General features: G+C 35.0%; 1 protein-coding gene across 1 annotated transcript in view; it reads right to left on the bottom strand.

Moving 5' to 3' along the window:
• Positions 1-26969, bottom strand: part of NCKAP5 (NCK associated protein 5) — a 1132898-nt gene that overhangs the window by 695156 nt on the left and 410773 nt on the right. Inside the window, 1 exon segment of the mRNA XM_043991612.1 lies at positions 21370-21443. Within this exon segment, the coding sequence (XP_043847547.1) occupies positions 21370-21443 (74 nt within the window).

The raw sequence follows: 26969 nt of genomic DNA, 5'->3' as shown, positions 1-26969 counted from the left end.
GTTATGGAAGCTGCTGTATAATTTTTGATGTTGCCTGATTGCATGATTTTTCACTTCTATAACAGAATCAACTTGAATTAAAACTTGCAATCTATACAAATACACAGATCTTTTTGCAATTACCTATTAGCTAATTCTCTCATATTTTGTTCTTTTGAAGCTGCTTTTTTTGAACCAAACTATTTAATTTCACATGTATCATTATTAAATTACATCTTATTTGTTAGCTCAATGTTCTACCCTATTAAGACTTCCCCCCCAAAAAAATCACTTTCTTTTATCATCCAATTTATTAGCTCTCTATTCCAATTTTTTATCAACTGCAAATTTGACAAGTATTATGTTTATATCCAAATCACTAGCAATAAAAATAGGATGAAGAACAGATCCTGGGGAAACAACACTTGATACCTCCCTCTAAGGTGACAGTGACCCAAATCTACCTAAATCTACAATTGTTTAGCCCATAGCACCACCACCTGTCCATGAAGATATAATAAAACACTGTTAAATGTTTTGCTAAAATCAAGGTAAATTGTATCAATGGAATTCTTTGGATCTACCGCTCGTAGCCCTCTCCAGTAAAACAAAACAAAACAAAACATCAAGGAAATGAGATCACTTCCACATGAATCTCTCTGGGCATAGTCCTTGAATACGCATCTGTTGCTGGGTCTGTCCTTAAAGTTTTTCCAGCTTAGTGACACATTCCAGAGTTGATGCTCTATTGACATAACTTTCAATGACTAAAATTTTACCCTCATGACATAAGCACTAGAGTAGGAGTTGATAGAGACAATCAAATTAAAATAAAATGATGAATAACAAATAAAAATATATCTAAATACCTAAATGGAACAGGCTGGGAGTGGGGGAACTACCTTCCACATTTCTAAAAGTTACTTCAATGATTTTACTTAAGTCTGATAATGCAAGTAAATTCAGGTTTCAACTATATGATACATAACAGAGCATGTGACTTTGAGTAAAATATATGGAATTTGTAGAGGCTAATCTGAAGGAATTCATATGTATTTATACATTTTTGTGTAGTGTTGACAGACATTATAAGAGATAAGATACATTCACAAATCTTAAAGAAGTATCATTATGAGAGAATTAAAATATGTGTGTGTTTATATATCTATATTTACACATGTATATACATATATACACATATGCATGTGCATACATACATACACACTTGTGAAACAAGTTGCACAAGTGATATAGAATTAGTCTTAGAGTCAACAAGACCCAGGTTCAAGTTTTTCCTCTACCAAACTCTGAATTCAGGAACATGAGCAAGGTTCTCTAACTTTAAGTACTCCACGGAACTATCTTAAGTTCACTTGAAGAGAAAAGGCTGACTTGCATTCATAGAAGAAATTCCTCCCTAACAGCTTCCTACACTGATGAACTCATGTGTCTTCTCCTCCCACCCTCCTAAAAAATGAAATTAAGACAAGACAGTATATGATAAAGGCTAAATTGTGCCATAAAGGGAATAAACACCATGGGGGTTAGAAAATGGAAATCAATGTGGGCTGGAAAGAAAGACTTCAAGGAAAGGAGAGTGGTATTTATCCAGGTATAAAAGGGGCAGCTAAGTGGCACAGTGTATAGAAAACTGGGCATGGTATCAGGAAAATATGACTGCAGACCAGATTCAGAAACTTAGAAGTTGTGTTACCCTGGGAAAGTTACTTAACTTTTATCCTCCTCAGTTTCCTCATCCATACAACAGAGATAATAATAGCATCTATATCTCAAAATTGTTGTGAATATCAAACAAGATAATATTTATTAAGCACATAGTACAGTGCCTGGCATATAGTCGTTGTTTAATAAAATCTCGTTTCCTTCCTTTAAAAAAAAGGCATCACTAAAACTTGAATTTAAAAACAAAATCTCGTCATGAAAAAGTTAGACTTGAACTGAACTTTGAAAGATGAGTATGGTACATTTAAATCAGGGGGAAATGCTCTGTGAGTGGGGTGCATTCATCATTTCCTAAAAGGGAATTCTATCTTATAATAAAATTTTTTGGCTAGATATAGCATAGTTAGCAAATAGGATGATTTATTCTTCCTCCCTTTGATTGAATTTCTCTTCCACCATGAATTTAAGGCAGTTATTTTTTCTTATGTGAGATATCACTGAGCATAAATGCAAAGTACTCAGCCAGTGTTGTTTTAGAGGAGGGCAAGAACTAGGTGTGAGAAGTAGATATGTTCAAATCTATACCAACAGCCTTCAGTGTCCTTCCCCACACACAAAATAAGCCCAAAGGTTTCAGATCTCTGTAGTCATTTAAGAAGAAGGTGGCATGAATCAGAGAATCCCATGTTTTCTTTGTTTTATGGCTTCCTTGGAAGCAGTCTGTTTTATTAGAGTTTTAACAACCTGTCAAAATTTTTCTATCACATCTCCTAAGCATGGCTGTATCCAAGCCCCTAGACCCTACTTCACTCTCTCTGCTCTCATTTGGTGAACTCATCTACTTCCATAGTTTGATTTTTACTCTTGTGCAGATGACTCCTTGACCTGTATGTTTAGCCCTCATTTCACACCTAAACACCAGTCACGTATTTCTAACTCTTAGCTGTTTCAAACTGGGTGTTCCCTAGGCATATTCAGCCAAACAAGTCTAAAACAGAACTCATCATCTCTTCCCCAAACCCACTTATTTAAAAAAAATTCTCCATTTCTTTCTAGGCACCACCATTCTTTTAGTCACTCAGGTTTACAACCAGGGTATGATGCTTGATTCCTCATTCTGACTCATGTCTCATATTAAATCATTTTCAAAATCTTAATTTATTTTCACAACCTATCTTTCATCTATCCTCTTCTCTATACTTATAGAGCCACCACACTCATTAAGGCCTTTATCATACCATTCCTGTATTATTTTTATGGCTTCTTAATTGGTATCCCTGGCTGGTTCAAGTCTCTCTCCACTCTAATCCAATTTCAGGATACATTCTTAAGAGAACTTTCTAAAATAAAGATTGGACTATGTTACTCTCCTTTTCAATAAACTCCAATGTTCTCTTGACTGTAGGATCACATTTTCTTCTATTTTTTTCATTCTTTTGATTCTGTTTGACTGATTCCTGGTGTCTCATAAAGTCATTAGCTTCCACTTGCCTAATTCTAATTTTTAAGGCATTCTTTTATTGAATCAGCTTTTGCACCTTTTTTTTTCATTTTTCCAGTTCTACTTTTTAAGAATTCTTTTCTTCAGTGGATTTTTTCCCCATTTGGCCAATTGTATTTTTTTGTGGGGCAATGAGGCTTAAGTGATTTACCCAGGGTCACACAGCTAGTAAGTAAGTATCAAGTGTCTGAGACCAGATTTGAACAAAGGTCCTCCTGAATCCAGGGTCAGTGCTCTATCTACTGTGCCACCTAGCTACCCCCTGGCCAACTGTATTTTTAAGGAATTGTTTTCTTTAATCAATTTGTTGGGCTTCCTTTTCCAGGATGTTGAAACTTTTTTCATAATTTTCTTGAATACCTCTCATTTATTTCACTTCTTTTCCCATTTTTTCTTCTACCTCTCTTATTTGATTTTTAAAATCATTTTGAGCTCTTCCAAGGAGGCTTTTTGGTCTTGAGATCAATTCATCTTCCACTTTGAGGCTTCACATGTAGGTATTTTGACAGTGTTGTCCTCATTTAAGTTTGTTTTGGTCTTCCCTGTCACCATGGAAGCTCTCTATGGTAAGGGTTCTTTTTTGTTTCTTACTCATATTTTAGCCTATTTTGTGACTTTTTTTAAATTTAAATTTTTATTTATTTATTAAACTTTCCAGGGTCACACAGCTAGTAAGTGTTAAGTGTCTGAGGCCGGATTTGAACTCAGGTACTCCCGAATCCAGGGCCGGTGCTTTATCCACTGCACCATCTAGCTGACTATATTTAAAGTTGAGCTCTGCTCCTAGGGTACAGGGGCCACTGTTGAAACTTCCTGTTCTAGGGGTTTTCTTCTCTGATGCCTCTGGGGTTCAGCGGATTCCTCACTGCCCTGGGCTTGCGCTGTACACTGGGGTGGCTTGGTCTACTTGCGCCTGTCCTGTGGGTAGTTCTCTAGCTGACAGGTTGCCCTCTCATCCAGAGCTGGGGGTGGGGTGGTCTCACAAATGGCCTGTTTTACCACCAGCCTGCTGAGCCAGTATGAAGGGACCTCAGCTACTTACCTCTGCTGTGCCCAAGAGCCTCCTGCTGACTTGCCCAGAAACCTTCTGCTGCACTCCCCTTTTGTGCAAGTGAGACAGACCTTTTCTGAAGTCTTCTAAATTGTTTCTAGGTGGAAAATTGTTTCTCTCTATCTTTTTGGAGGTTATGTAGCTCCGGAATCCATTTAGAGGCTTGCTTTAATGTTCTTTTGGAGGGAAACTCTGGAGAGCTCAGGCAACTTCCTGGCTTCTCTCTGACATCTTGTCTCTGTCTCCTTGACTATAGGGTCAAATATAAATTTCCCTGTTTTAACCTCTTCATAACATGATTTTAACCTACCTTTCAAAACTTATTATAAATTACTTCCCATCCTGTACTATGTGGTCCAGTAAGACTAGAAGTCTTGCTGTTTCTCATACATGTCACTTTATCTCCCATCTGAAAACTCTGTGTTTTGCCTTACCTGCCCTCAAGCCTGAAATATACTCATATCATATCTGTCTCTGAGAATCCATTGTTTTCTTCGAAATTCCCAAACATCATTCTCTATATGAAACCTCTCCTAATCTTCCAAGAACCAAGCACCTTGTCTGAGTCCTTTGCCCTAAATTTTAAATTTATTTTATATGTGATATAAGTGTAGATGCATATACGTACACACATATAGAGATATCTGTTGTTTCCCCAAGAATGTAAGCTCCTTTAAATTGATCTTGCTTCATTTTTGTATTTCTACTTTTGAACCTATTACAGTGCCAGTTTCATGTAGCATATTAATAAGTCCTTGTTGATTAATTTCTTCTAAATAAGAATTCTTTCCACAAGCATCCAACTAAGGTTTTATGGCACATTTTGAAAAAAAAAAGTACTGTAGAAAAATAGATAAACCCTTTAAAAATATAAATTAAATTGATTAAATAAATTTGGGGGGAGGGTTGCTGTTTTGATAATTATATACCATCCTCTTTGTGGTATAAAACAAGGATAAAGAATCCCAGAATAACTGTCATTCTGTGACTGAGACCTGGAAGGAAACATATACCAAAGGGAACAGTCACTATAATACCCTCAGCAACCAGTTGTCTAGTCTCTCTCTGAGGACCTCCAATGAAGGGGAGTCTCCCACCTCTCTGGAAAGCAATTTTTATTTTGGACCACTATAACTGTTAGGAAATGTTTCCTGACACCAAACCTCAATTTCCCTCCTTACAGCTTTTCTCCATCACTGCTCATTCTTCCCTACAGGGACAAATAGAGTAAGTCTAATCTCCACGTGATGGTCTTCATATATCTGAAGACAGTATCATGTCCTTCCTGAGTTTTCTTTTTTCTTTCTTTTTGCAGTTTAATATTTTCCAGATGCTTCAACTGATCATAATATGAAATGGAATCAAGAACATTTAACATTCTGCTTGTCCTCTTTTGGATACACTCCAGCATATCAATTAGCTTCTTAATCCATGCCATCCAGAACTCAATACAATACTTGAAATGAAGTCTGAAAATGGTAGAATATCGAGGGTCAATCACCTCCTTATTACTGAAAGCTCTGACCCTCATAATGTATCCCAAGATCACATTAGCCTTTTTGGCCCCCTCCTCAGACTACTGGCTCATATTTAACTTATAGTTCACTAAAAACCCCAGAACTTTTTCAGATCAATTATTCTTTATTCTCGCCTACTTGCAAAGTTCATTTTTTGTACCCCGGGGCAAGACATTTTACATTTATCCCTCTTGGATTTCATCCTGTTAGATTCAGCCTGATGCCTGAGCCTGTCAAGATCAGCCTTTTGGATTCTGATTCTGTCATCCATTATATCAGCTATCCATTATATCTTTGTGTCATATGTAAGTTTAATTAAGCATGCCATCTATGCTTGTATCAAAGCCATTGATAATAATCTCAAAATCATACAAGGCCAAACACAGATCCTCATGTACTTCACTGGAAACAACCTGCCAGGCTGAACCATTAACAACTATGTTTTGAGTCTAGCCATCCTGCCTGCTTTGAATCCAGTTGTTTGTATTATATCTAATCCATATGTCTCCGTCTTCTGCAAAATAATAGTATGATATACTTTATCATTGGATCAGAGGCAGAATGGCATGGAATCAGTTTTATATGTTATTCTTACTGCTTTTTATTAAATTGAAGCTGGCCCACATTGGAAAATACAACACTTGCAGCAATGCCATACACCAGGTGTTCCCAATTGATAGTTTCTGACTAACCAGCCAATCTTCTAGTGTTACCCAATCAACTTTAGGATGTCAGCCTTGAACACAGATCTTTACCCATGGCTTACAAGAATTTTTAGTGGGATCACACATAAGTTATAGGCCATGCACCCTTCCTTTCCTACTAGAAAATGTCTCTGATTAGCCAGGGTGGATATGTCAAATAAGCAACATCTACTCTATTTCCAGCTACTGACACCTCCTTTGCTCCTACATTTTGTTTCCTGCCATGTTAGTGGTTGGATTCCTGGCAATCTTTGCAATTAGAGGAAGTAAAAAGTAGATCCGCTACTGCTGGGAGATTGTCAGTCCATACCACAGATTCTTGTTTTGAAAATGCTAGAATTTCTGTGTTTGGATCTAAGAGTTTGTGGGAGAAAGAGAAAAGAAGATTAGAGATTCGTTCATTTTTCATGTGAAGACTCAATTCCCAAACAGATTCTCCAGGAGCAGAATAAAAATAGCATCTGAGTATTTATTTTTATAGTACATTTTTCATTTGACTTTAGTTAAGCTTGAAGTACTGAAGCTATTTAAAACACAGAAAGGCCATCCAAGTCTTTATTCCCTCAGATATGTGCACACGTGTGCGTGCACACACACACACACAGAAAATCCGCAGATTCCAGCATTTTTTCCTTTATACTTACATATTCTACTATAGTATGCAGGGTCCTGGGGTGAGTGTCATTCTAAGTCCCTTAGGAAAGTCTAAGGCATGTTGGAAATCATACTGTGTGCCACTATATGCCCAAATCTTCCCAAATGCCCACCTCACCCCAATTCTTAACGCATTACTTTTTTTTGGAATAGGGATAGGAACAGGGACTGTGACTTCACTGATACAGGGGACTATAAAGTAAGGAAATCTGCTCTCATAAGGAGTGCCAACACCTTCTTTGTACCTTATAGTGTAATAGACTAGAGGCAACTATTTGAAACTTGAGGGCACTTAGAGTTTAAATGACTTGCATAGGGTCACACAGATTATGTGCCAAAGGTGGGACTTGAACTGAATTCTTCCTACCTTCAAGGTCAGATCTCAGCCCACTATGCTACAAACCATCTCTAGATAAAGAGGGATTAAGATGAACAAGAAAAGCAGCCTTAATGGGAAATAAAATAGCAGAAAGCAATATGAAGGCTGAAGAGTAAGGATGGCAGTAAGGAAAGGGGCAGCCTTATCTATTTTTATTTGATGATGATATAGGCATAAAGGAGGAGGTCTCTTTTAGATTGATTTTATTATATGATCTTCACCTTTTTGCTGTCTGTTTTTGTTTTTTGCTATTTAAAGCATCAGTTAAAGGACCTGTGACCTGGTTATTCTTTTGTTGTTCTTAAGATGTTTCAGTCACAATATGACTCTCCATGACCCCATTTGGGGTTTTCTTGGCAGATACTAGAATGGTTTGTTATTTCCTTCTCTAGCTCATTTTACAGATAAGGAAACTAAGGTGAGCAGGATTAAGTGGGTCACCCAGCTAGTGTCTAAGGTGAGCAGGATTAAGTGCCAGGGTCACCCAGCTAGTAAGTGTCTAAAGCCAGATTTGAATTTAGGTCCTCCTGACTCCAGGGCCAGAGCTCTATCCACTGTACCATCTAGCAACCTATGAATATTCTTTTTTCTTTTTCTTTTTCTTTTTCTTATGAAGGGCAATGAGTGTTAAGTGATTTGCCCAGGGTCACACAGCTAGTAAGTGTCAAGTGTCTGAGGCCGAATTTGAACTCAGGTCCTCCTGAATCCAGGGCCAGTGCTTTATCCACTGTACCACCTAGCTGATCCCTGGATATTCTTTTTAATCACTGTCAGTCAATAGTATAGGGTATTCCAAAACAGGTTGCAGGGAGATTTTCTGGAATTATAGCAAATTTAATTGGAGGCAGAACATGCTTGTATAAAAACCAGAATCCACATTGTCAAGCATTCTCATTAAGAAATTCTTTTCTGCATGTTAACTCCATGGTTCTTTCAATCACTTTCCTAAACTGTGGAAATTTTCACTGTAACACTTATGTCCTGAAGCATAAAGCCTTTCTATCCTATGACTTAAGGAACTCAATTCATTGCTACTAGATTTATTTTAAAAAGAGTAAAACATGTAATTTCTTATTTTTTCCTGTGGTAATAGAGAGAAAAATGACTGCCATCATTTTTGTTCTCCTTTTGGAAGAACCAAAATAACTGTACTCAAAGACTTTAAAGTTAAAATTAATGTATTCCTGAGGGCTGCTTGATGTACCTTAAGGTTTATCTAAAAATAGACGTGCTTCTTGAATTAAATAGCACCAACCAAACCCAAGGCCTAGATGATTGTTTTTTCCTAGTGGGCAAACCTCTGGATCAACTATACCTTCAGTCAGAAGCCCAGGGGCTTCTGCCTATCCCACATGGGTGGGAGAGGGATGGAGAATAGGAAGGAGGGAGCAGGGGAGGAAGACAGGAAGGCATAGAAAATTATCACTTAATTTAGCACCAAGTTCTATCTCACTTACAAAAATAAATACAAAGCCTCAAAATTAATGTTTTGGAACATATACACATATTACATTTATACGTGTGTGAATATATACATGTTTACATGTATGTGTATCTAATCTCATTAGGTCATGTGCCCACAAGTGTGTTTGACTGTTTTCATGCATGTATCTATATGCAATATATGTATAAAAATCATAGAAACAATTGTGGATCTTTACATTTTCATTAGTGAGATATGATGCTTTCATAGTTTATATATGTATATATCTCAGAAGAGGAGAGTTAAGAATCTTTTAGCAAGAATACCTTGTTCTTATCATATATCAATTATTAATACAATAATGGTTATTCATATTTCTGGGAGAAAATGAAATTTTATGTGTCTTCATTTTAGAAGCCTATGTATATTGTTGACCAAAGAAAATCTGAATGTAGAAGACTCATATAGAGTCATATTTTCTTAAATAAGAACACATGTTAAAGAACAGATGGGCCTTCTTTTTAACTCCATGCTTACCCATGTTGGGACACAGTCCCATACATATGCTGGGCACAATGCCCTCATGCTGCATTGTCGTGTAGAAGAAGACTACAAACTGTTTACCATTGGTTTTGTATCAAAGAGTGCCCCAGTCAATTATTGTATCCAATTTTCTCCATTTTATAGTGCCCATTATCCCCAAAATGACAAGTATCTCCATGCACTAACAACTTAGTGGATTTTCCTCCATTTAAATTAAAATTAAATAGTTGGCTATGGTAGATTACACTTCTCATGTCATCTCCTAGAATAAGTTACTTATTCATTCTTTACTGTGGATATACTTTCAGCCTTAATAAATGTATTTATGTCAAGAAGGTCATTTATACTGTTGCCTGCTGGAGTTTTTCTCCTTTCAACTTAGTAGGGAATATTTGTGATCTTTATTACCCCAAATAAATCTAAGAAATGCCTTTTGCTTGAGGCTTTTTATTTTAATTTCAGAGAAATAAATCATTTTAGGCTTCAGGCCATATTAAGACATGGAATGATCTAAAAATAACCCTGAATATACATTTTAGCCACATGTTTTCATTTTAAGTGGTGGCTAATGCCTATGGATTTTCCCAAATCCTATTAGAGCTAAATTTATGGAGATATGAGACAAGTTTTTAAGGAACAGATATGTCCAAGGCCAAAGAGAAATAAACTTTTGGATGGTTGATGGACTTGTTTGTTTAGCCATATCTAAGCCATATCATCATAGATCTAAAGGTAGAAGGGACTTCAGAGGTCATCTCATCCTCATTTTACAGGTGAAAAATTGAAGGCTTATGGAGGTTGAGGCAGCTTCTCCATAGTCACAGGGATAATCAGAAGCAGAATTTGAACCCAGACCTTCTAATTTAAAAAGCAGTGTTCTTTTCTCTGTATTTCCACTTATTTCAATGGCATCATCATAACTACTCTTATCTCATATTTAAACTCTTCTCAGTTTCATTGTGAGTGAACTTTGTAAATTTGTAAAGTAATGACAAGGTTTTCTATTGTGATATAATAATACTTGTTAGATGAAGCTATATGCTAGAGACAGAGAAATAAAGGCCTACAAGGCTTGAGTGTTCTTCAGATGGCCACAGATTTTTGCCCATAGTCTAAGGCATATGGCAGTGTTTGAATAACTGGATCTGGTTATTTATGCCATTGATTTATAGACTACAAACCTATTATGATCAGGGTCCCTGTTATTTTCTTTTCTTTATCCTCAGCATATAAGTGCTTGATTGATGTTTGTTGATTCAAGTAAAGATAACTAGATATCCTGTCCACTGCTTAGCGTTGGACTATTTTATCATGAAATTATAATAGCTGTTAGTATCAAATCTGAAATATCCAATCTGACATTCGAGGCTTTTCAAACACACGAGTGATGATTGATGATAATGATGATAGCTCGCATTTGAAGAGGAGTTAGGTGGTACAGTGGCCAAACTGCTACACTTGAAATTGGGAAACTTTGTATTTGATTATTTCCCCCAAAATACTTAACCAGCTTGATTACCTTGAGTCAGTCACTTGATTCATCTTAGCCTCAGTTCTCTCATCTATAAAGTGGAAATAAATTATAATAACTATAGCATGTTCCTCCCAGGATTGCTATGAAAAGAAAGTAGAATACAGTATGTAACCTTTTCAAAACTTATATAAATATTATTATTATTACATTGCTCCACAGTTGACAAAATGTTTTCCTTTCAACAACCCTGCAAAGTATATAGTAGCAGTAATATTGTTTTTGTCCTAAATACTAAGAAACCATGGACTGGAAAGATAAACTATAGCACCCCAAATCCCACAGTTATGAAGATCCAGACTAATACCCAGGTCTTCAACCCTCAAGTCCAGCAGTTTTTCTACAGTACTATACCAAAGTGACATAGTCACTTTGATAGCACCTTCTCCAGACTGAACCTTCTTCCTTCGTGATGAAGATAATTAAGAAAAAAAATCTGATATGGTGATACTATGTCCATTTATACAATATTGTGTCCTAATAGTCTCTCATTTCTCTGCTGTGAATTGAAATATATTTTTAAATTTCTTTTTTCTCTGGTGATTATCCAGTTATTCATTGTTTAACCTCTCTACTCTGATCCTTTAATTTATATTGTAGTCACTGAGTATACTGTTTTCTTGGTTCTGTTTCAGTCCTTACAGATCTTTCCCTTTTATTCTGAATTTCTCATAATAATTCCTTAAGGTTTAATAATATTCCGGTATATTAACCTAACATAGTTTATTTTTTTCCTGCCATTCTCAAACCAATGGACAGCCATATCATTTCCAGGTTCTTATAAACAGAAAAGGTTCAGTCTGGAGAGGGTGTCATGGCCTAATCATGAGCAAGGAGTACTAGTTCCTCTAGAGTAATGTCTTTGTCTCCTTCCTCATTTGCATTATTTCAGATCTCCTGTCCCTGGCACATGCCACAGTACTTATTAATTAATACTTGTGAAAAGAATGATGTGCTAAACACTGGACAATTTATTTCTCTAAAGAACCTCCCAGTTATAAATCTATGATCCCGTGAAATGAAGATGGTGATTATGATGATAACTATAATGGTGACGAGGATGACGACAACAGCAAAACAACAACAGTACATTAATTTGAATAGTTGGAAAATGTACAGATTGATAGTATTTTCATTGCTTATTCAAGTAATCATTTTTTTATCATTTTGCCTACTTTCCATCATTCTTTATACAAACCCTCTCCTTTAATCTGCTCACTTTTCTCTCACAAACCTTGTACTTTCCTGCCTCTGTGTCCTTGCCCAGGTTATTCCTTCTTTCCTCCATTCTATTCTATCTGGAATTTTCTTCCCTTTTCTTCTCATCTCTCAAAACCCCACTCATCCTTTAAAGCACAACCATTTGCAGGAAACCTTTTCCAGCCCAAAGCTTCCCATCTTCTGGCTTCCTTAGTGCTTATTATCTATACCACTAACTTGTCAATTCATTATGGACTACTTTATGCAATCTCTTCTTATGCAAAATTACTTACTTCATACTTGTTACTTAATTTTAATTACGGGGTCTACTACAGTATAGTCATATAAATAGTAGATGTTTGACAAATATTAATTAAGGGAATGATGGATTTTCCTCATAATGTTGGCATAGTTATCTCTGATTCCCTGGGTATGGGGAAACAAAATGATAGAGAAGAGATATTGAAATACTCTACTTCCTTGCCTGGAACTGCTTAGTGATATCTATTTATTTTTACATTGGTGGGGAGGGAGAAATATGATGTGTGCATATGTGTATGTGTTTACACAAGTATGTATGTGCATGAATACATACATGTGTTTGGTTGTGTTATCCAATAATATAAAGCATATCAAATTATGAAAAAGAAACTTGGCCTTGTGTATTACCAGGGTAGACTTTCTTTATGAATCTTAAAATCTCTCTCATGTTCCACTAAGTTATATTGAATAGAAATAAGATATTTTCCTTTGGGGATAACCTAATAGTAGTTCTTTTTTGTTGCATACCAGGGCCTCTAAAGTACCCTATATGATGCCAAATTTATGTTGACCTAACTTGATTGTAATTGTGATAAAATGGCTTTTCTCCAAGATACCTGGGTTCAAATACTGGTTAATTTCCCATGTTGAAATATCCATGGATCATAGTGGTATGTCTTTGCTCAAACTGCATGGTTCAGTGTCTAAGGGTGAGAAAGAGTGGCTCTGTTATATAAACTCAATTTAGAGAACTGCATTCTATTATATGCCCCGTTTTGTTTCAGTGACCAATGGAATCACACATAGGGAAGTGATATTACTTAATCAGTGGCTTATTATCTATCAGAAGTGGTTTTAATGATATTCTCCTTTAAAAGTATGAAGTAGTCTTTGTGTTTTTAACTAACGTCCATGCTTGGTTTCTCATTGTCAAGGGATTATTGAGTCCAGACTACTGAAGCCTGTGGTAATGGCCCATTTTAAGAACAATAATTTATTCATATTCATTCATCCTCTCTCTCTCTCTCTCTCTCTCTCTCTCTCTCTCTCTCTCTCTCTCTCTCTCTCTCTCTCTCTCTCTCTCTCTCTCTCTCTCTCTCTCTCTCTCTCCTTACAGGAAGGCATAGCCTTAGAGGTATGGTACTTATCCTGGTCAAGGTGGTGAGTAGGGAATGTCCATAACTCTTAGTACCAACATATAATGGGTTATTGAAGAGTGGCATTGATGGGTTTTTAAGGAAGTCCCATTAGTTGAACTTGCCTGAAGCTATTACAATAATTTAGGAAAACCATGTAAGGTTTAAAATGAGAGTAGCATATGACACACCCAGTAACCCCTATCTCCTCTGATCTTAGTTCAACTATCAAGGGGTGGGCAAAGAGGAGAACAGTACTTTTTTGATCTGGCATCAAATGAAGTTCACCCCCCCCAGCATTTTTATTTCTCTTACAGAGCATCAAGCTCCCCATTTGTTTGCTACATATTTTATTCCCCAGAGTTGAATATTTTACTCTCCTAAGGGTTTTAAAAACTAATCTAAGTTGTTATTTTAATCTGTATCCATCATTAAGTATTTGAGCAAAATAATTTTACTTATTCCCAACTACAATTGCCAGGGAAGTTTATGATTACAACAAAGGTAACCTGCTCGATGCTTACCTCCTTCATATGGATGTATAGACCCTTTGAGGATAAAGATATGCTAACACTTGAAATGTGTGGGTAACATATTTATACATATCAGGATGTTTAAAAATCTGTACTCAAAAAATGACTGGGCCTCATTGAAGGAATCCCATATTTTAAATTCATGAAATTTCTTACCATAGCCTTGATTTTGAAAGAATTAATCTATAGTACACAACCCATACAACAAGGGTATTCTTCTCCATAGGCAGAAAACAGCTATAACAATTGCTAAAATTATAAAGAATTTTGTCTATTTCTTAGAATCAAAGAATCTTCAAACTGGATGAGTCCTCAGAAACTTGACTTGATAGTTTCACCCAAGTATTGCTAAATCTATCAAAACAATGTACAAAATGAATGGGTTCATCACTAGTGTGTATAATTTTTCAAATTACAACTACTCAAAGTTTGCTCCGATGATAACAAACATTTTGAATCACATTACGCACTCCGACAAAATATGCACACTTCAGGCAGAGGATGTTTGGACAATGGCATGAGAAGAAATACAAATAAATCACTTTGGGGGCCTATTTTTTCTATTTCTTCCTATATATTCATAAGCAAATGCATAATTAAAACCATCAATGAAAGTTGCAATTTTAAGACCTCTGGGAAAAACACCACCACCACCATCACTATGATCTATGTTGTCAGCTAAAAGGAACATTACATGGGCCTGTTAGTTCTTTTTATCTAAGAATATATAAATGCTTTACAATCATATAAGAATCCACAAATGCTTTACATTTTACAATCTAACTTCCTTTGGGGACACAGGAAATCATCACTTATCTCCTTTGGATAACTAAGGAGACAATGCCTTATCTGAATTCTCACAGAAATAAATTAATGCTTCTAGGATTATTTATATGGAGTTAGTCCTGAAGGGTGACTTAGGTAGGGATGGGAAGGGCTGCTGCCAGCAAAATTATGCATTATGTTAAGTTCATTTTCTGCACCTGCCTACTTTCCTTTTTTCACTACCTCATCACATCTTCTTCCCCACCCGTAGCTAACCACGACCAATTTCAACACTGAGTGCCTTATATACTCCTGCTGCTACCCAGGAACCCCGCCCCCACTGCAGAGCCCACTTAGGTCACTATTTCTAAGATCTTTTCGACCCTCTTAAGTAAAATTTGTCTGTTTTTTCAATATTGTTCCTTTCTGGTTCTATTATAAAATTGGACTCCTCTTCTTTCCTGGCTCTCATGCTCAATACCTCTGAGGCTGATCAGTGTTTCAGTCTTTATATGAATAAAATATCTGTGTGACAGAATTAAAAGGAAGTCCTCTCTCTGTGTGTCTCCCTCTGTCTCTGTCTCTCTCTGTCTTTCTCTCTTGGTCTATCTCTGTCTCTGTCTCTGTCTGCCTGTCTTTCCCTCTTCTTCTCCCTCTCCTTTTACCTCTTCCCCTTTTTTTCTCCCCTTCCCTCTCCTTCTCCCCTCTTTACCCTCCCCCTCTCTTCTCTCTCCTCTGCCTCTTCTCCCCCTTCTCTCTCTCCTGTCTCTTCTCTATTCTATTTAGGCCTCTCTCTTTTCCCCGCTCTCCAGCCTTGATTTTGGAAGATATTAATATCTGAATGGATACCTTCTAGAAACAATGATATCTATTTCTCTCAGCTTTCCAAATAAGATGATTCTCTTATTGGCAACTTCAAGTCAGACAGCAGGAGAGGGTAGAACTGTGGCAGAGGAGTGAGAACATTATTTGATGACAGGTAAAATTGTGATCTTTTTCCATAATAATATACAACTTTCCCTTTTAGAACTACCTCCAAGTCAGGCCTGATGGACTCCATAAATAATTGGTTTCTTCAAATTATAACCAGTTAAAATGTTACTTAACCTTTTTGAGCCTTTTGAAATTGCACACACACACACACACACACACACACACACACACACACACACACACACCACACACACAAAACCAATCTCAGGAATTCAGATCAAAAGAAGAGTTTGGGTTACATGTTTTATTTGGCTTAGCAATGCACACCCCTACATTTCACCCAATTACTTTATTCCCCTTATTTGTCCAAAGTAATCATACTTTCTTTATTCTTTGGTATGAGAATATGAAATTAATTCTTTGGCATTGGAGCAATTGTCATTACTTTGTAAGCAACAAAGTTACTGAGCTGTTAATTCAAATTATTTAAATCATGTATTATTTAAATACATGAGAAACTAAAATTATACATGTAGTTATCTTTATATTATATAAATATTTTGCAGTATAGCAGAGTAATAAAATGCAATATATTTCATACTCATGTAATAGTACATGATAGAGAACAAAAATTCAAGTAGTCAAATGTATATTGTTTATAGTTTTCAAGTGTTTGTTCTTCTAAACACTTAATTTGGGGTTCATGTGGATAAAGATACCTGTCAAATATTAAAACAAAGGAGCTCTCAGCTGTTGTTTCCTTTTGATTTGCCTTGTCAGTCAGAGATATATTTAATCAAATTGTAAAGTATCAGATGATATAAAAAAGTAACAAGGGTGGGAGGAGTGGGAAAGTCCCTTTTGTAACTTCCCATTCTTAAGCACATAAACATGCAGACAATTATAATAATCTCAAATGATTCTGTGCCAACTGGTACAAGACCATACGTTTTATTTCTTATTATCCATCAGAGAGAGAAAGAATACAATAAAAACAAATGGGTTTCCACTCAACCCCTGAATAACCTTCTGAACTTGGCTTCTTCTCTTTCAATGCTCCAGATGAATTCCCAGAACATATTCCTTTTTAAGGGAATCTGGTGTTGTCAGTAAAAATCAGTCTAGTTGAGTACTCATTGATAGGCAACAATACTTGATCTCTGCAAGTTCCTTTCTAAAAACAAACTTTGGTTATAGGCCTATTATGGTCAAAAACTTAATGTTACTCCAGAATAACTAGTCATCTTTAGATTGTGATTACAACATATTTCTTTGTTGTACAATAGGTGGTAATACTGTATGAAGTAAACCCTTCTGAGAACTGCAAAGTAAGGAAGAAAATTTAAATCCCTGAAACTAAACTTCCATTACTAGCCCAGTTTTCTTGTGATTCTATGTATAAAAATGAAGATATGATATATGTGTGTCTTTCCTTTTGGTTTTTGCTATCTACACTAGTTGTCATAAGTCCATGCTGATTTGTAATTAATAATGAAAAGGCTACATTGTCAGATTGTGTTAACATTTATATATTGCATTAAAAAAGCCTAACAGCTTCAGAATGGACAGTAAAAGGCCCCTACACTCACTATAGGTAAAAATGGAAGTATCCACAATTGAATAACATAATAAAAATTAGATTACTGTTTTAGACTTGTTTTCTAGGAAATAGTTCTAATTGCAAAAAAAAAAAAAAACAAAAAACCCAACAAATTGTGCTCAAGAGCATGTCTAGCTATTCCCATGATCCTTTGCAGAGGAAAGATTACATCCTATCATGAATAAAGCATTCTAAACATCTTATCCAATTGACAAAAGATTTTCCATACTATTCAGTGTTTCTCATATATCATTCACCAAAAACAATTTTATTACACTTCTAATAATGATAGTATAATAACGATCATAAAGTCTCTTTAAGTCAGTCAAGTTGAGTTCTGTTTGTAAAATATAATCAAATGTAATTTCATGATTCAGTAAATAGTATATAAATCTGCTATTATTGGCTTGTATTTCCTTTTCAATACTACCAATTTCCATTTGCTCACTGCTGATTATTTAAAGTATTCAAATACCATTATTTCATTTGATTGTTATTCAAATAGGGCTTATTTTTGCTCTCTACTACAGAAAATAAAACTTGACTTCTCCTACTGTGGTAATTCCATTTCTGAAGTAAAAATGGAAGTTATTATACACAGTATTTGAGCTTTTGTTTTAAATGAGGTTAAGTCCATGTCTGAAATGAGATTTTAATTTAATCATATGCTAGAGAACAAAAAGGGTCATTTCAGTTATTTCAAGCAACTCAAAAACTGTTTTTCCCTCTATTTCAATTTTTTCTATTAAAAATCCAATTGAATATTTATTATATATCAAAATTAGACAAAATATATGCTCACTTTCCATCTTATATTTAACAATATTTTAAAAAAGCTTTGTGTGAATTCAGTATCCAAAGAACCCCATTTTATGTTGAAAGGATAAAAAAAAAGCCACTTGAGAGAAATAATTATTTCACTGCACCTTGGAATCTCCATTGCCTAGCATGGTGCCTAGCATGGAGTAGGAGTTTAATTAATGCTTGTTGATAGATCAGTAAAATATTTCATTTACACCATAATTGATGTAAACCTGTCATAAGATTGATGATGCAATAAATTCTTTTAAATTCATAATAACCAACATGCCAGTGGAAGATATAAGTAAATCATATGACCATAAAAATTTTCATTGATTCAATTATTATAATACACTGAGTCACAAGATGAATCTATAGCAGAATTGTATGAGTCATATCATATAAACTAGAAACAGGAAAACCTACAAGGTTATCTAAAAACTACCAGGATTTCAATTAAGAATATATTATTTTTAAATTCTTTGAGTTACAGAACATTAGCACTAGAAGGGACCTCAGAGATCATGTGGTCTAATACTTCATTTAAAAAAAAAGGTTAGGGGACAGCTAGGTGGCACAGTGGATAGTGCACTGGCCCTGGATTCAGGAAGACCTGAGTTCAAATCTGGCCTCAGACACTTGACACTTATTAGCCGTGTGACCCTGGGCAAGTCACTTAACCCCCACTGCCTTGCAAAATAAATAAATAAATAAACAAACAAACAAATAAATGAATAAATGAATGAATGAATGAATAAATGAATGAATGAATGAATAAACAAACAAACAAATAAACAAACAAACCAACAAATAAATAAATAAATAAAAGTTTACTGAGCACCATAAATGTCTAAGGTTATACTACTAGTGAGGGGGCAAAACCAACACACTAGAAATGAGGTTTTCTGGTTCACTGTCTAGTGATTTTTCATTAAACAAAAATAAGATGAATACATTTGGAGAAGCACTTCTTCTTCTTGTTTGTCCTTCATTCTCAAAGAGGACTGTGACACTGGGGTGATATCATGACTTGCAGTGAATGGGATTTAATTGAGGGAGGGCTATGCAAAGTCTCCAACCTTACTTTCTCCTCCAGAGCCATCTGGGTCCAATGGCAAGATATATATCAGGGTGACTGCAGATGGCCCCAGATGTTTTTAAGGCAATTGGGGTTAAGTGAATTGCCCAGGGTCATATGACTAGTAAGTGCCTGAGGTGAGATTTGAAATCAGGTCCTCTCAACTTCAGGGCCATTGCACCACCTAACTGCCCCAGAAAAGTGCTACATATACACATATAAATATATAGGTACATACACACATGTGTATATAATGTAGCATTCCTTCAATATAAGTATTTTTGAGTGGAAAAAATGCACTACACAGTGATATATACAGAGATATATTGGGGTATACATATACACACCTAATTTCTGTATGAGAAATGACAACATGTTATCTCATGATAAAATGCAATTCTTTGCATTAAAATAGCAACAAAACAAAAAAAATAGCTGATAGAGTAGATGTTAGGCAGTATTCTCTTACTGGTTATTAAATTATTATATTATTCATCTTACTAGATTATTTGGGGGAGTTATTTAAATTCCTAACTGGTATACAAAGTAGGCATGGTATTGCCTGATGTAATGACCAGCAATAGATTTGGATATATTTATACTCTATACAGTCCTGAGTGTGTTTGTGGGGAGAGGTGGAGTTGCAAAAAAAAAAAGTCCCAATCCTTGCTCTTGGAGAGTTTATAGCCTTGTTGTATACATAAGACCAATATATGAAATTATACCTATAGTCCCTAGTACCATATAATTAGGTGCTTAAGTTATATAGTTAAGATGATAAGTACCAAAGGAGTTCAGAAAATTGAATGATCAGTTTCATAGTAGCTCCCTGAACCCAGCATGTCCATATTGACCGAAGCCTTGAGACTGTGATTTCACAACCAGCTTCTCTTCCCCCATACCACAAGCTCCATCTGTTTTGGGAGTCCTGTGAGATGTATACAGACCAGGGAATCTGACACAATTTTTATCTTCTTCTTACCAAGTGTATTCTGTGTCCTTAACTATAATCAATACCCCTCTTTTTTGAAAAAAAGTTATCATCACATATCTATATTTTGCATAAAAATCTATTTTAACATGCATAGACTGTAAAAAAACCCAGTGCAAGACACATCTCAAAATAGATATATAAGATGAACGATGGTATAGTGAATAGAAAATTGGCATTGAAGTCAGGAAGACCTGAGTTCAAGGTCTGCTACTGGTATATATGGACTGTGTGATCCTGAAAAAGTTACTTGAGCTTTCAGTATCCCAGGCAATTCTCAAAAACTATAGTTACAGTGAAGAGCAGATCTGCAATAGTGAAGCTCCCTACAAAGATTGCATCACAGTTCTGGTCAAAATAAAGCTACCTGTGATAGAAGAGATATAGAAAAAGAATAAATTGTGAAGAGGTGGTTGATGGTGGAAAACACTGGAAACAAACTTCATCCACTTTTGAAATGTCCAGAATCAGAGGCTTCTAGGAGGCTAATAAGTGATTATGTGAAAGGAAACATAATAAACAGAACACTGGATTGCTCATTCTGCATCCTTTGATAGGTCACTTCACCTCTCTAGAACTCAGTTTCCTCATTTGTAAAATTGAGGGATCACAGAAGTAGGGTTAGGGAGAACCTCAGAGGCTATGAAGTCTAACCTCTCATTATATAAGTGAGAAAAAAAATTATGCCAAAGAAGGTTAATTGACTTGGGGTAATGAAGAACCAGATACAACGGAAAACAAATGAACATGAATAAAGTCACATAGATGGAAATACATTAGGAGTAAGATTTTTAAACTAAGAAATTCAGAATCTAGAGCCAGTGAGGTTTTTTTCCCCCGTCATCCTGTATGAGATGAACACTGTGATCCATTCTGACTACATCATTCTATAATTGTTCTCATGACAACCCATGCCTATGGATTCATGAAAATAATTTTAATAGCAAAGTCTTATTGTAAATGAATGCTATTTTCTACCTCAGCTCCAATAATTGGCTCAACCATGGATATTTCTCTCTGGAAAAAGGATATATTATATCTCAAATAAGCATAAAAGCAGGCTATACTTTCCCACAGAAATCAAATAAGATATTAATTCAACTTACCTCCAGAGATTCCGATGTTGTTCCTCCAGTTGTGTCAGCAAATGTTCAATATATTTATTTGAATCCATGTATTCCTGTACGGAGAAAAAAAACCCAAAATAGTCATGAGAATTATACTACTTATTTAATCATCTATAAAATGGAGGGTTTGGCTAGATAATCTCTAAGTTTTCTTCAAGATTATATACACACATACTTAAATACATACACACACGCACACACACACACATATAAACAATTTATTTATTCATTCAAGGATATCTATTCTCTGAAAAGCATTGTGTTAGATGTTAAGAGAAACGCAAAGACGATACAGTATTCCACCTCTCTAGGAATTTACATTTTAGTATGGGAGAAAAGATAGGCATAAGGGATACAAATAACTATAATATAAAATGGATCATCAGTGCATAAGAAAGTGCAAGTAGTAATTTGGTGAAGTAAAATATGTGTTTTTTTATATCATGACATTCTATTATTGAAAACTTTGAGTCAGATAAGAGGAAAGGATTGAACTGTGGCAGATGAGTGAGGAAATTATTTGAGGGCCAGAAAATCCATGAAATATGTCAATGATAATGTATAACATTCTCTAGAACCACCTCCAAGCCAGAACAGCTTTGAGGTACTGCATAGGAAATTGGTTTCCTCAAATTATAACCAGGTAAAAAGTGACCAAAAGAAAGTTTTATTTCCATGTTTCTTTTTCTCAAGGCAAATCCATCTTTTTGTTTCTGATATAACATGGTGAAGAGAAGTGTCTTGTTTTGTTCTGAAGTGAAGAAGTTTTCCTACACAGGTGTGTAATTTGAATTTTCATAAATTGAACCCTATTTTAAAGGATTTTAATAGAAATACTTTTCTAAAGTAAGTAACTTCCATTATTTCCTAAGATAATATATATATTTGAGTTTTGGTATTTTCAAGATTTCTTCAAGTATGGTATGCCTACAGTTGTGTTTTGCTTACTTGCAGCATATTAACATACAAATTTAATGAAATAGGCAATAAAAATTCCTTTCCTTACTTAATATCATTCTGGAAGAAAGTAGGTTCTAACAAATATTTTCTACCATATTTCATGATAAACTCAAAATAAACATGACTTTAATATTAAAAGTGATAAAAATATTAAAGGAGTGAGGCAGTTAGGTGTTACAGTGAATAAAGCACTAGCACTGGATTCAGGAGGACCTGAGTTCAAATCTGGCCTCAGACATTTGACATGTACTAGCTGTGTGATCCTGGGCAAGTCACTTAACCCTCAATGCCCTGCAAAATATATATGCATATATATGTGTGTGTGTGTGTATGTATATATATATATATATATATGTTTAGGGAGTGAATTCTTAACTCAACAAGAGAAAGAAACAATTACAAGAGATTAAAAGAAAAAGGTAACTTTGACTACATGGAATTGGAAAGCTTCTACATGAACAAAATTAATGCAATTGGGATAAGAAGGGAAATTGCAGAGTGGCAAAAGAAATCTGTCTCAAATATCTCTCCTAAGTAGTCCATATTCAAGATGTCTAGATCACATACACACAAAGAACTCTCTATATAGATGTAGATGTAGATTATAGATGTCGAGGTCGATGTGAGTACAGCTATATGACCAAAAGTGATTCTCTAGTAGATAAATGATCAAAATATATGAAAAAACAATTCTCAAAAATATTTGTAATTATGTTAAGAAAGTACTTAAATGTTCATATCCTTTGACCTCGTGATTCTACTCCTGCCCATATATCACAAGGAAGTCAGTGAAAAAAAGAAAGGTCTCATGTACACCAATGTATTTATAACAGCACCTTTTGTAGAAAAACACAACATATATGCAGATCAACTAAGGAATGGCTAAATAAATTTATGCAATGTAATAAAACACTGGAATTCTTTAAGAAATGACAAATATTATGAGAATAGATAACTTTTTCAAAGTGAAGTAAGCAGAAACAAGGGAATTAATGCTCATTCTCTCTCTTCTCTCCTCCTTCCTTTTTCCTCTTTCTTTCCATATGTATTTATGAATGCACACACATATATGTATATATACTATAATTATGTCAACCAAAAAACCAATAGGAAATCAATTAAAACTAAATACTATGAAATTAAAATGATTAAGTTTTATCACAAAGAATAGATATAAGGCATCTTTTCTTTTTTTCAGATGTGGGAAATAGGAGAGGTGAATCTATGAATGATATACATCAGAAGTAATATTGTATATTTTGGATATATTGGTTAACTTTGTGGAAATGTTTCCCCTTTTTAAAATTCTTTGTTTTAAGGAGCAACTTTTTGGAAGTGTTGGGGGAAGGATATATTAGAAAACAAAGGCCATATAAAAAAGATATCAGTACAATTTGTTTTTAAAAGAATAATTTCCTTTTCACTTTTAAGATCTAGTTGGTCAGCCATTTCCTTTTTCAGTTCAACTGCTTTAGTTAGAAAAGAATGTAATGCTGTCATGTGCCCATGAAAACTACTGTTACATTTCGTGGGAATTTGAAAAGAAAAAAAAGATAGCCCTAGTTGCCATTGATTTTTCCCCTTTCTGAAATATTGATTTCTTATGCTTGAATACTGTAGATTATCTATTTCTGCCACACTAATGTGTATTCTAATAGAAAAAAATAATCAGGAGAAAAGTAGCCTGACATCATGGGGAAAAAACTGCCCTAGAGATATACACCTTCTGACATTGACTAGCCATTTAACCTTGTGCAAATTGCACAAGCTCATTGAGACTTAGTTTTCTCATCTGCCAAATGATAAAGCTGGATTCAATGATTTCCTATCTTTTTTCAACTCTAAAATTCTATTATTCATTCAACATTTTTTGAGAACTTGCTATATACAAATGGTTCGACTAAATGTTAAGATAATTCCATGATCTAATTCCACAGAAGTAAAGGACAAGGCCTTAGAGCTGTCACTCTGACCTTGGAGGAGGGAATCTCAGGATCTCAGAAAAAAAGACTCCTATAGCACAAAAGGGTCACAGTACAATCTTTCAAATGCTGAAGAAGGGATTTCAAATACAGCCTGCAGAGCAGAAGGTCATGAAACTGTCACTCTAAACCAGCAACAGGACAACAGATAAGAACAGCTACCAAACACAAGGCCAAAAAATTCCTGCCAGAAGTGTGCAGAGTCCTGATCTGGAATGAATTTTTAAAAAAAGGTTGTGAAGAGGGGCTGATGTACCTATGACACAAATCCAGAAAAGAGTATCCAAAAGTCCTTCAAGCAAAGCCTCAAAGAAAAACACAGTTTTTCTGCAAGATCAATTAGAATTCCTAAAAGAGATGAAGGAAGGTTTGTTCTTTTTAAAGAGTTCTAATAATATAAATGAAATAAGAGCATTAGAGGGAATTAGTAAAGAAATGGAAGCAATAGAGAGAGTTGGAAAGAGAATTAATGACATCTCAAGATTTGTAAAAAGTAACAGACTCCCTGAAAATTAGGATGAAATAGAGGTTATTGATTCCATAAGACCACAAAAAAATTTTAAAACAAACTCAAAATCTTGAAAAAAATAGAAACATATAATGTATCTTATGTTTTTTTAATGACCTGGAGATCAAATTGAGAAGAGATAATTTAAGCATCATTAGACTATGAGAGTCGTAATAAAAAAAAAAAGAGTCTGAATATCATAAGAAATCATGAAAGAAAACTGCCTAGACATGGTAGAACAAAAGAGCAGATAAAAGACAGAAAATTCACCAACCACATCTTGAAAGAAATCCCCAAAACAATACTCCTAGGAGCATCACAGTCAATAAGGAGTAAAGAGATTCTTCCTTAGCACAAAACAATGTCTACTCATTATCTGGAACCAGCATCACTAGATCCTGGCAGGTCACTTTACTTCTTAGTCCTTCATTTTTTTTTGTTTTAAAAATAAACTAGATCAAGTTATATATCTGGTTCTTTCTAGCTTAAACTTCCCTGATGATTCAAAATATATTCTAATCCCAGCCTTGCAGGTCTTTGCAGTGTTGTAACAAAAGACTCAATAAGAGTTTTAAAAATAGCCAATGGAAATAAAAAGAAACCACAGAGATCAATCAGTCTAGTTGTTTAATTTTTTAGATGAAGAAACAGAGGCCAAACGAAGTGACTTGCTTAAGGTCACACAGCTAATTTGCGGCCAAATCCATTTAGGTTTTCTGGCTATTAGGCTGTTATTGCCACTGTCCTAGAAGGATGCATTTTCATTCAACTGGTACTAAAGAAATGATGGCTATAATTGAATTACTATAGCACCAATTCTGTTATAATCATCTCCAAGGAAATTTATTTTGTTTTACTGGAATTTTATTATGTAGATATTATGTGATTAAGTGAGCTGTCAGAAAAAGAATAGACATCTTTTTTTGGGGGGGGGCTACTCAGTCTTTTTGTTTTAAAGACATTTGTCAAAGGAAAATTGAGCTGCACATATAAGAATTATGTGGAATCTTCAGTGTATACTTTTGAATCATTTATATTATTTCTGGCTACACAATTAGAATTTATACCAGCAATCACCCTAATACCCCAATTTTTGTTTAATCTTCTTGGATGCATTTGTCTTCGTAGCTAGGTTGGATTGAGCATTGCCAAGTAAACTAGAATATAAAACTCATTATCTTCTCTCTCCTCCCAGTATGGGTAAATCACCAAAGAAAATGTGCATTGTCTCTTCTCCCAGGGATTTACAAGGCTGTTTGAAGGTTATAGGTGTTTTAACATTAAATTTTCTGGATATTAAAAGAAGGCTTTAATGCAGAACTGAAGGATAATGATTTTCAACCTGCTGAGAATCTACGTAAGCTTGTATGTAATTCTCTTATGTTATGACACTATATTTAAACTAAAATTCTATGTCCAGAAAACCAATACTGTAATTAAAATGTTCATACACACACTATCCTGAGAAATACCTGTGGCAAACACTGATGATAGTTTTGCAAAAGAGGTAAAAAATTTTGTTTTGATCTTTACATTTGAGATTTTTTCTAAGACATGTATTTTTGACAAGCATGTCTGTTATATTTACTTAAGTCAAAGATTGCATAAGTACTTCCTTCACTAATACAGATCATAATACCTTTAGAACTTTTAAATTATTCTGGCTGGAAAAGAAATGCTCATCCATTAGCCAGCCTTCTTGTGATAAGCCTGTCTAAAATTAATAGGGTTTTCGTTTTCTTGTTTTATTTCTGTGTCTGCCACCGTGCCTTATACGTAGGTATGTGGAATCCCAGGATCACAGCCCTTAGAGTCTGTCTAATCCAACTCCTTCCTTTTACAGAGAGGAACCTGAGACACAGAAGGTTACAGAGCTCCGCAAAGGATACACAGGCAGTAAGTGGTAGAGCCAAGGATTCAAACCCAAGGGCTTATGACTAAATCCAACATTCTATAGCTCTCCGTTGTTCAGTCATTCAGTTGTATCAAACTCTATGTGACCCTATGGAATTTGTCCATGTAGTTTTCTTGGCAAAGATACCAGAATGGCTTGCCATTTCCTTCTCCAGTGTGTCCACATTTGCAGATGAGAAAATGAGGGAAATAAGGGTTAAGGGATTTCCCCAGTG

This window comes from Dromiciops gliroides, chromosome 3 (genome assembly GCF_019393635.1).
Source record: "Dromiciops gliroides isolate mDroGli1 chromosome 3, mDroGli1.pri, whole genome shotgun sequence".
In the NCBI taxonomy this organism is placed as follows: Eukaryota; Metazoa; Chordata; class Mammalia; order Microbiotheria; family Microbiotheriidae; genus Dromiciops; species Dromiciops gliroides.
Note: the sequence above shows the minus strand (reverse complement) of the source record. Positions and strands in the feature narration are given on the sequence as shown.